The sequence below is a fragment of the Oncorhynchus mykiss genome, chromosome 28, assembly GCF_057628025.1.
Source record: "Oncorhynchus mykiss isolate SJ-2025 chromosome 28, ASM5762802v1, whole genome shotgun sequence".
In the NCBI taxonomy this organism is placed as follows: domain Eukaryota; kingdom Metazoa; phylum Chordata; class Actinopteri; order Salmoniformes; family Salmonidae; genus Oncorhynchus; species Oncorhynchus mykiss.
In genome coordinates this window covers 15161905-15174005 of record NC_143049.1, presented here as the reverse complement: position 1 = coordinate 15174005, position 12101 = coordinate 15161905, and the positions used below count along the sequence as shown (strand labels likewise).

The window sequence follows — 12101 nt, the reverse complement described above, 5'->3', positions numbered from 1 at the left end:
GCTCTCCATACAGGTCAGGGACAAAGTTGTGGAGAACTACAGATCAGGGTTGGGTTATAACAAAACACCCAAAACTTTGAACATCCCACAGAGCACCATTAAATCCATTATTAAAAAAATGGAAAGAATATGGCACCACAACAAACCTGCCAAGAGAGGGCCACCCACCAAACCTCCAGGCAAGGAGGGCATTAATCAGAGAGGCAACAAAGAGACCAAAGATAACCCTGAAGGAGTTGCAAAGCTCCACAGCGGTGATTGGAGTATCAGAGCTAGGTTTTACGGAAGAGTGACCAGAAAAAAAGCCATTGCATAAAGAAAGAAATAAACAAACATGTTTGGTGTTCGCCATAAGGCATGTGGGAGACTCCCCAAACATATGGAAGAAGGCACTCTGGTCAGATGAGACTAAAATTTAGCTTTTCGGCCATCCAGGAAAATGCTATGTCTGGATCAAACCCAACACCTCTCATCACCCCGAGAACAGCATCCCCACAGTGAAGCATGGTGGTGGCAGCATCATGCTGTGGGATGTTTTTAATAAGCAGGGACTTGGAAACTGGTGTGAAGGAATGATACATGTGATGGATGGCGCTAAATACAGGGAAATTCTTGAGAGAAACCTGTTACAGTCTTCCAGAGGTTTGAGACTGGGACGGAGGTTCACCTACCAGCAGGACAATGACCCTAAGCATACTGATAAAGCAGCGCTAGAGTGGTTTAAGGGAAAATGTATTGGAATGACCTAGTCAAAGCCCAGACCTCAATCCAATTGAGAAACTGTGGTATGACTTAAGGATTGCTGTACACCAGCGGAACCCATCCAGCTTATATAGACAGGTGTGTGCCTTTCCAAATCATGTCCAATTAATTGAATTTACCACAGGTGGACTCAAATCAAGTTGTAGAAACCTCTCAAGGATGATCTATGGAAACAGCTCAATTTCGAGACTCATAGCAAAGGGTCTGAATATTTATGTAAATAAGGTATTTCAGGTTTTTTTATACATTTGCAAATATTTCTAAAAACCTGTTTTTGCTTTGTCATTATGGGGTATTGTGTGTAGATTGATGAGGAACAGAATATAGTTCTCCCATGGGCAAAGTATTTAAAAAGGGTTGATGATATGAATTAGTAGATGGATTATTTTTAAATTACAGTGCAAATAATGATGATCAACGCTTCTTTAAAAATAATAATAATAATTGATCAAGCTTACAAGCCATACAAGACTCTGTTATTATGGTGGGAGATTATAATACGGTTTTAAATACCTCAATGGACCCTAAAGGAAATCACACTACAAACTATTACCCTCATGCACGGAAAGGAAATCACGAATATCATGGATTTATTAGAACAAGTGGATTCAAGGAGGTATACCAGAGGACAATTATTAGTATGTTTTAACCATAAAAAATGATTGGAAACGATAGAACACTATGAAAAATATGGGACACCTGGCCTGGTATTCATAGCTGACTTTGAAAATAGTTTTGATAAAGTACGACTGGAATTTATATATAAATGCCTGGAATATTTCAATTTTGGAGAATCTCTTCTTCAATGGATTAAAGTTGTATGTACAGTGCCTTGCGAAAGTATTCGGCCCCCTTGAACTTTGCGACCTTTTGCCACATTTCAGGCTTCAAACATAAAGATATAAAACTGTATTTTTTTGTGAAGAATCAACAACAAGTGGGACACAATCATGAAGTGGAACGACATTTATTGGATATTTCAAACTTTTTTAACAAATCAAAAACTGAAAAATTGGGCGTGCAAAATGATTCAGCCACCTTAAGTTAATACTTTGTAGCGCCACCTTTTGCTGCGATTACAGCTGTAAGTCGCTTGGGGTATGTCTCTATCAGTTTTGCACATCGAGAGACTGACATTTTTTCCCATTCCTCCTTGCAAAACAGCTCGAGCTCAGTGAGGTTGGATGGAGAGCATTTGTGAACAGCAGTTTTCAGTTCTTTCCACAGATTCTCGATTGGATTCAGGTCTGGACTTTGACTTGGCCATTCTAACACCTGGATATGTTTATTTTTGAACCATTCCATTGTAGATTTTGCTTTATGTTTTGGATCATTGTCTTGTTGGAAGACAAATCTCCGTCTCAGGTCTTTTGCAGACTCCATCAGGTTTTCTTCCAGAATGGTCCTGTATTTGGCTCCATCCATCTTCCCATCAATTTTAACCATCTTCCCTGTCCCTGCTGAAGAAAAGCAGGCCCAAACCATGATGCTGCCACCACCATGTTTGTGGGATGGTGTGTTCAGCTGTGTTGCTTTTACGCCAAACATAACGTTTTGCATTGTTGCCAAAAAGTTCAATTTTGGTTTCATCTGACCTGAGGACCTTCTTCCAAATGTTTAGTGTGTCTCCCAGGTGGCTTGTGGCAAACTTTAAACGACACTTTTTATGGATATCTTTGGCTTTCTTCTTGCCACTATTCCATAAAGGCCAGATTTGTGCAATATACGACTGATTGTTGTCCTATGGACAGAGTCTCCCACCTCAGCTGTAGATCTCTGCAGTTCATCCAGAGTGATCATGGGCCTCTTGGCTGCATCTCTGATCAGTCTTCTCCTTGTATGAGCTGAAAGTTTAGAGGGACGGCCAGGTCTTGGTAGATTTGCAGTGGTCTGATACTCCTTCCATTTCAATATTATCGCTTGCACAGTGCTCCTTGGGATGTTTAAAGCTTGGGAAATCTTTTTGTATCCAAATCCGGCTTTAAACTTCTTCACAACAGTATCTCGGACCTGCCTGGTGTGTTCCTTGTTCTTCATGATGCTCTCTGCGCTTTTGACGGACCTCTGAGACTATCACAGTGCAGGTGCATTTATACGGAGACTTGATTACACACAGGTGGATTGTATTTATCATCATTAGTCATTTAGGTCAACATTGGATCATTCAGAGATCTTCACTGAACTTCTGGAGAGAGTTTGCTGCACTGAAAGTAAAGGGGCTGAATAATTTTGCACGCCCAATTTTTCAGTTTTTGATTTGTTAAAAAAGTTTGAAATATCCAATAAATGTCGTTCCACTTCATGATTGTGTCCCACTTGTTGTTGATTCTTCACAAAAAAATACAGTTTTATATCTTTATGTTTGAAGCCTGAAATGTGGCAAAAGGTCGCAAAGTTCAAGGGGGCCGAATACTTTCGCAAGGCACTGTACATTAGCAGATGTTAATGTGAGTGTAGCGAAATGCTTGTGCATCTAGTTCCGACAGTGCAGTAAAATCGAACAAGTAATCTAACAATTCCCCAACAGCTACCTAATACACACAAATCTAAAGGGGTGAATGATAATATGTACATGTAAGTATACGGATGAGCAATGGCTGAGCCGCATAGGCAAGGTGCAATAGATGGTAGAAAATACAAGTGTATACATGTGATATGAATAATGTAAGATATGTAAACATTATTAAACTGGCATTATTTAGAGTGGCATTGTGTGAACAGGCAGTGGCTCGGGTGGTTGATGTCCTTGATTATCTTTTTTGGCCTTCCTGTGACATTGAGTGCTGTAGGTGTCATGGAGGGCAGCACCACCCTCTGGAAAGCCTTGCGGTTGAGGGTGGTGCAGTTGCCGTACCAGGCTGTGATACAGCCCGACAGGATGCTCTCGATTATGCATCTGTAAAAGTTTGTCAGGTTTTTAGGTGACAAGCCAAATTTCTTCAGCCTCCTGAGGTTGAAGAGGCGCTATTGCGCCTTCTTCACCACACTGTCTGTGTGAGTGGACCATTTCAGTTTGTCTGTGATATGTACGCCGAGGAACTTAAAACCTTCCTCCTTCTCCACCGAGGTCCCTTCAATGTGGATAGGGGGGTGCTCCATCTTCTGTTTCCTGAAGTCCACGATCACGTTGAGTGAGAGGTAGTTTTCCTGACACCACACTCCGAGTGCCTAGCCACGCAGTCGTGGATGAACAGGGTGTACAGGAGGGGGCTGAGCACGCACCCTTGTGGGGCCCCAGTGTTGAGGGTCAGCGAAGTGGAGATGTTGTTTCCTGCCTTCGCCACCTGAGGGTGGCCCGTCAAAGTCCAGGACCCAATTGCACAGGGCGGGCTTGAGACCCAGGGCCTCCAGCTTGATTATGAGCTTGGAGGGTACTATGGTGTTGAACGCTGACCTGTAGTCAATGAACAGCATTCTTACATAGGTATTCCTTTTGTCCAGATGGGATAGGGCAGTGTACAGTGTGATGGCGATTGCGTCGTCTGTGGACCTGTTGGGGTGATATGCAAACTGAAGTGTGTCTAGGGTGGCCGGTAAGGTGGAGGTGATATGATCCTTGACAAGTCTGTCAAATCACTTCATGATGACAAAAGTGAGTGCTACGGGGAGGTAGTCATTTAGTTGTCTTTGCCTTCTTGGGTACAGAAACAATGATAGCCATCTTTAAGCATGTGGGGACAACAGACTGGGATAGGGAGCGATTGAATTTGTCTGTAAACACACCAGACAGCTGGTCTGCGCATGATCTGACGATGCGGCTGGGCCAGCAGCCTTGCGAGGGTTAACACGTTTAAATGCTTTACTCACGTGAGCCACTGAGAAGGAGTGGGGGAGGCGCAGTCCTTGTTAGCGGGCTGCGACGGTGGCACTGTATTATCCTCAAAGCGGGCAAAGAAGGTGTTTAGTTTGTCTGGAAGCGTGACGTCGGTGTCCGTGACGTGGCTGGTTATCTTTTTGTAGTCCATGATTTCCTGTAGACCATGCAAAATACATCTCGTGTTTGAGCCGTTGAATTGCGACTCCACCTTGTCCCTGTACTGGCATTTGTTAGATTGCCTTGCGGAGGGAATAACTACACTGTTTATATTCAGTCATATTCCCAGACCTCTTTCCATGGTTAAATGCAGTTCAACGCGCTTTAAGTTTCGTGCGAATGCTGCCATCCATCCACGATTTCTGGTTAGGGTAGGAAATGTCTGCTCTAATCAAAATTACAGCCAACTAATTGCAGCATTACGGCAAAAAATGGGAGAGCAAGTGGAAGGGGGAGAAAGTAAGGAACTTTTCTGCATTAAAGACCAAAATTGGTTAAAGAAAATTGTGAATAATAGAAAATTATACCAGTTTATTTTAAGGTTTGACAACTGTGCCATTAGATTGCAAAATAGTTGTGAAGAGATTTTCTTTGTACCGATTCCATGACACATGATTTATGAAAAACGCTTGATTCAAAACCTACATTTTTTCAATTTAAATGATTATACAAAATCCTTGGAACCAATAGAATGTTATATATAGGGGGAATAAACCATCACAGCTCTGCAGATTTTGCTGCGAAGAGACAGAACCATTAGATCATTTGTTTTGGTACTGTCCATACAGTATGTGACTTGATTTTGGTCACAGGTTCAGGAATGGCTAAAGAATTGCAACATTTACCTAACTCTGCAAATAGCACTAATGGGTAATGTGAAAAGTAATAGTCAATCGATCAATAATATAATAATGCTCTTAACCAAAAAAATGCAAGTTACAAACTTGAAAAACTATGAGAATAGAAAGGTTCAGAACTTGTGAAACATCTCAGCACAGTTGGAAAATACATGGAAAACAGAAATCAAAACTGGATGGTGTTCAGAGATAGGTGGGAGGGGTTCAGTTGAAGGGTGGGACAAAAAAACAACAAGATAACTAATGTAAAGAATACTGTGTCCGTAAAATGTACATAGTATGTATAAGCTGGAAGTAGAAGCCTAAATGTTGTTGCCCATTAGTTTACTCCAATTAGGGGAGTAAAATATATAATGAAGAAACATATATCTTTTTTAGAACAGTGCATTCGGAAAGTATTCAGACCCCGTCATTTTTACACATTTTGTTATGTTACAGCCTTATTCTAAAATGGATTACATCATTTTCTCCCCTCATCAATCTACACACAATACCCCATAACGTCAAAACAAAAACAGGTTTTTAGAAATTGTTGCTAATTTATTAAAAAATACAAAACAGATACCTTATTTACATAGGTAACCAGACACTTTGCCTGCATTAAGGGGTAAAGGTAATAACATGACTCAAAACAGCGGTTTTACTATCCATAACACACGTTCAAGTTGGCTAATTCATTTGATCAGGGATCATGATGTTGAAAGATGTTGATATCAAACATTTTTGTCAATGAATTGTCCCCTAACTTAGAACTGGAGCCTAAACAGTAAGACCACTATGGGGCACAAACCCAGCCCCTTAGAATTGGGCTTGTCTTAGCTTTACAGTATGCTCTCAGGCTCACTAGAGGGAGTTAGATACCTCGCATTGAAACACGCTTGGTCGGGGTCGACAGAATAACTCAACGGCAACTGGACCAACCAACGTTGCGTTACTATTGCCATCTAACGTCACGGATAACGATTTATTTTTGAAGCCATGAGGTGTTAATGCAATGTTGACTCAAGGTACTGTAGAATCAGCCTGTGGACAGACAGTCACTACTTTAAATGAGCCACTGTCTTTGTCTTACTTTCCTCCCCTGCTTCTTCACGGTGCTTTAGGTACACTAGATGGCAAGCAAGTGTTCCTCTAGTTTGTAGAACAGACGAGCTGCAGTGATCTGACGCGACGAGAGGGATCAGATTCTCCTTAAACTGTGTTGATAAAAGTCTTAATCAAACGTTGTCCTGAAAAGTTATGATTGAATGTTAATCATGCTCTATTCCACATCCGGTGTAATAGCAGCTCCATAAGGTGGCGATCGATGTGTTACATTAAGGGGATGATTTTGCAGTTTTGTCCTTCCACTCAGACTCGGACCATTTGAGCGTTAACTTTTAGTTTTGAATAATGGTAATCCCCATTTACCTTTTAGTTGTTTTACACGGTTACACATATCGATGAGTTTTAATGGAAAAAAATGTCAACAGTGAAATATCAATGTTTTTCGAAAACAGGTACATGTATGAAAAAATCTGAGGCAAATGTTAAAATACCATTAATGTAACACCAAATAGAGCAGACGATTAACTTGTTGAGTATTGACAGATAGTAAACAGGTGGGTAATATTTGGGAACACTACAACAATTCTATCTAGCTACAGATGGAATGTGTTAAAATGGCATCATGGAACATGATACTCGCACCAACAGACCAGGACCAGAAATAACTATGGGCACAAAGTGATTGTTGTTTGTGTGTTGTCTGGGGTGGGATTGAGAGCAGTTGTGACAAATGGACTAGAAAGTTGTATTGTATTGTGAGAGAGTATACAGGGTATTTGACAGCATCGGCCAGTGGTTAATACCGATGAATGGAGAGACATTAGTGAGAGATGCTCCCCGCCAGACAAGAGGACAACAACTCAACTGAGAGACAGAAGATGATGATGATGATGATGCAAAGGACAGATAAGGTTTCCCATTAGCACCTGTTTGATCTTTGGAACGTGGCAAGAATATAATGGTGTATCTCAAAGGGTCAACATACTCAACTGAGACTGAGCATAGGACACTAAACTGGTGCAGCAGTCTAAGGCACTGCATCGCCGTGCTAGAGGCTTCACTACAGACCCGGGTTCGATCCTAAACGGCTGCGATCGGGAGTCCCATAGAACACTTTGTAATTACAAAGTGAAAGCAGGTTTTTAGACATTTTTGCAAATGTATTAAGAATAAAAAACAGAAACACATTATTTACATAACTATTCAGACCCTTTGCAATGAGACTTGAAATTGAGCTCAGGTGCATCCTGTTTCCATTTATCATCCTTGAGATGTTTCTACAACTTGACTGGAGTCCACCTGTGGTAAATTCAATTGATTGGACATGATTTGGAAAGGCACACACCTGTCTATATAAGGGCCAACAGTTGACAGTGCATGTCAGAGCAAAAACCAAGTCACGAGGTTGAAGTAATTGTCAGTAGAGCTCCGAGACATGATTGTGTCGAGACACAGATCTGGGGAAAGGTACCAAAACATTTCTACATCGAAGGTCCCCAAGAACACAGTGGCCTCCACCAATCTTAAATGGAAGAATTTTGGAAACACAAAGACTCTTCCTAGAACTGTCCGCCTGGCCAAACTGAGCAATCGGGGGAGAAGGGCATTGGTCAGGGAGGTGACCAAGAAGCCGATGCTTACACTGACAGAGCTCCAGAGTTCCTCTGTGGAGATGGGAGAACCTTCCAGAAGGAAAACCATCTTTGCAGCACTCTACCAATCAGGCCTTTATAGTAGAGTGGCCAGACAGAAGGCACTCCTCAGTAAAAGGCACAATACAGCCCGCTTGGAGTTTGCCAAAAGGCACCTAAAGGACTCAGTCCATGGCAAACAAGATTCTCTGGTCTGATGAAACCAAGACTTAACTCTTTGAACTGAATGCCAAGCGTCACATCTGGAGGAAACCTGGCACCATCACTACGGTTAAGCATGGTGGTGGCAGCATCATGCTGTGGGGATGTTTTTCAGCTGCAGGGACTGGGAGACTAGTCAGGATTGAGGGTAAGATGAACGGAGCAAAGTAAAGAGAGATCCTTGATGAAAACCTGCTCCAGAGTGCTCAGAACCTCAGACTGGGGTGAAAGTTCACCTTCCAACAGGACAAAGACCATAAGCACACGGCCAAGACAACGCTGGAGTGGCTTCGGGACAAGTCTCTGAATGTCCTAGAATGGCCCAGCCAGAGCCCGGACTTGAACCCGATCGAACATCTGAAAACAGACCTGAAAACAGCTGTGCAGCGATGCTCTACATCCAACCTGACAGAGCTTGAGAGGATCTGGAGAGAGGGATGGGAGAAACTCGCCAAATACAGGTGTGCCAAGCTTGTAGCGTCATACCCAAAAAGACTGGAGGCTGTAATCGCTGCCAAAGGTGCTTTAACAAAGTACTGATTAAAGGGTCTGAATTGTTATGTAAATGTTATATTTAAGTTTTTTTTTTTTATAATTTGCAAACATTTCTAAAAGCCTGTTTTTGCTTTTTCATTACAGGATAGTACTGTAATAGAAAGCTTGTTCTTTGTATTTGCAGAAGCCATTAGATCATTTGTTTGAGTTCTGTGTGCATTATATACTCTGGAGTTCTACCATCAACTATATATAGTTGACGTCGGAAGTTTACATACACTTAGGTTGAAGTAATTCAAACTCGTTTTTCAACCACTCCACAAATTTCTTGTTAACAAACTATAGTTTTGGCAAGTCGGTTAGGACATTTTTCCAACAATTGTTTACAGACCGATTATTTCACTGTATCACAATTCCAGTGGGTCAGAAGTTTACATACACTAAGTTGACTGTGCCTTTAAACAGCTTGGAAAATTCCAGAAAATTATGTCATAGCTCTAGAAGCTTCTGATAGGCTAATTGACATCATTTCAGTCAATTGGAGGTGTACCTGTGGATGTATTTGAAGGCCTACCTTCAAACTCAGTGCCTCCTTGCTTGACATCATGGGAAAATCAAAAGAAATCAGCCAAGACCTCAGAAAATAAATTGTAGACCTGCACAAGTCTGGTTCATCTTTGGGAGCAATTTCCAAACGCCTGAAGGCGTCAGGAGGAATGGGACAAAATTCACCCAACTTATTGTGGGAAGCTTGTGGAAGGCTCCCCGAAACGTTCGACCCAAGTTAAACAATTTAAAGGCAATGCTACCAAATACTAATTAAGTATATGTAAACTTCTGACCCACTGGGAATGTGATGAAAGAAATAAAAGCTGAGATGAATCATTCTCTCTACAATTATTCTGACATTTCACATTCTTAAAATAAAGTGGTGATCCTAACTGACCTAAGACAGGGAATATTTACTGGGATTAAATGTCAGGAATTGTGAAAACTGAGTTTAAATGTGGTTGGCTAAGGTGTATGTAAACTTCCGACTTCAACTGTACCATAAAATCAATATAATTAGGAATTTTAGAATTATTCAATTCAATGTCAACATTTGCGGGAAAAAATATATTTTAACATATTATTGGGCAAAAAAAGACCCACACAATTATCTTTTGGCTTTGCAAGGTTTTTCAAGACGTCCATGCATGTCCAATTACCAAATGGTTTTATCATCTTGGAGGGATGTTTTCTCCTTCCCTCGCTCTGCTATCTATCTGGCATATTCAATATTTTATAATAATATATTATAACTTAATATTATTGTATTTTAAAGCAGCTGGACAGTAACATGTAATTATAAAATGTTAGATCTACACTTCACAAGATTATTAGATTATTATAAATCTGGCCATGCATCTTTGCCAAGAGATTTCAGCAAAAAAAGGGAAAACCAGGCGGAAAGCTCCACGCCACAGGGCTGTTACTGTAAAGCCACGCTCAGTTTAAAAAAACGTGCGTTAAAAGTGACAGTGATACATCATTACCTCTAGGATTTAAGGAACTCCTTTTGTTCTTCCCTTCATTTTACCTGGAAATGAACCTGTGCTCAAGACAAAACCTTAGGAATGTTCAACTTGAAATAAACCACTTCTTAAAATCCTGTCATTCATTTGTGGTTGAAATCTGGTTAAATTATTATGTTGATTGCTTTTTGTGAATTCAACCCAAAAATCGATTGAAGGGACATTTCACAATTGTGAACATGTAAGGTTCATTATCTTCTGCCCCACCACAACATCAACAAATGTGAATACGGTGTATTTTTATGTTTTGTAGTCAAAAATATGCACACCAGATGATCAACAATGTCATTAGAAGCAATTTTGACATTATCTGGTGTACATTATGCGATTCTAAACAACTATAAGTAGGCAAAGGTTTGTAAACACTTATCTTCCTGTATCTTTCTGACCACAAAACATTGAAACACTCCATTATCACATAGGTTGAAGTTGGGGTGTTGCTGGAGATGATGAATATGAAGTAGAAAAATGTGTACGTTGACATGTTGGCACGTTGATTCCTCTTTATTAACTAAGCTTATAACAGAAAGAGCATATCGGTAAAAGATTGGGTTTCTACTCACTAGTGAGGATCTTCCATGTCTTCTTCTCGTCATCGTAGTACTGGACCAGATTACTGGGGAGTCGATCGGGTCCAGGGGGCAAGCCACCCACCAACAACAGCATCCTCTTATTGGAACGAATCCTGGAGTAGTGTGGGTGAGGAGGTGTTGAGGGTTTCGGGGTGTAGAGGGGTTTGGGATTTGGAGCGATTCGGGTGGAGGCGTTGGGGTGTGGAGGTGGGTTAGGGTATGGAGTGGGTTGGGGGGACAAGAGCCGGGAAACATAGATTACATAACAGATATAGATTAAATAAAACAACCAGTTGCACACATAAACATACAGAGAACCGTTTTTGTTGAGTAGAAAGCCAATTGTAACTAATCCCAACAACGTCATTGTGTTGGTTGTCATTGAATTGTAGCCCATTGTCGTGACTTGACTTTAACATTAATCTGAAGACTGTTATTTATCTAATTAACTAACTATGTTTAATTGTTGCCCAATTCAATTAATCATGTAACTAACTCATTAGGATCTGGGGCACCACAAGAGCGGTTCTTGTGGTTACCAAGAGTTACCATCTCCCGAATTAAACTCTAAAAGGTCTTTCCCGGTCACATCTATAACCAGTCAACGTATTAATCAAAACCTCATATCATGTCATTCTGAACAGTCGTAACCTTGCATCTGCAAAAACCTGAGCCTTAATTATGATTCAGTACTACACAAATTGGTTGAATTATTTATTTACTAGCTACTTAAATGGGAATACAGATAAACATACACACTCTGCACCAGTTATTGACTGGAGACTTAACACGTTGAAAATAGGTCCCTAGCGGAATGACAACAACATGGCTTCTTGTTAAAGAAAAGATAGAGAGAAAGAGACACTTAACATTGCAACATTCAGAAACTACTACCACCTAAAGTAACCATATACTTTGCACACGAACCGCCGCCCGCTTTGAGAAAATAATGATGAATGTATTTACGTGAAATGCCTGGGTTCGCCGGGGGTCTCTCAGTGAACCGGGCAGCCTTGGAAAGGGGGTAGGGAATTTTCTCTGCATGCTTGTAAGGCTCTGATAATCCGAAATGGGTTCCAACAAGTCTTCTACTGTTGTCCTTCTTCGTAGTTATCCAGTATCCGGTG

General features: G+C 41.0%; 1 protein-coding gene across 2 annotated transcripts in view; it reads right to left on the bottom strand.

Annotated features, from left to right (window-relative positions):
- The window catches only part of klhl14 (kelch-like family member 14), a 44997-nt gene that overhangs the window by 25717 nt on the left and 7179 nt on the right, over nt 1–12101 (bottom strand). For both annotated transcript variants that reach the window (XM_021589256.3, XM_090225480.1), the window contains one exon: nt 10966–11087. In XM_021589256.3, the coding sequence (XP_021444931.1) occupies nt 10966–11087 (122 nt within the window). The remainder of the gene's footprint in view (nt 1–10965; nt 11088–12101) is intronic.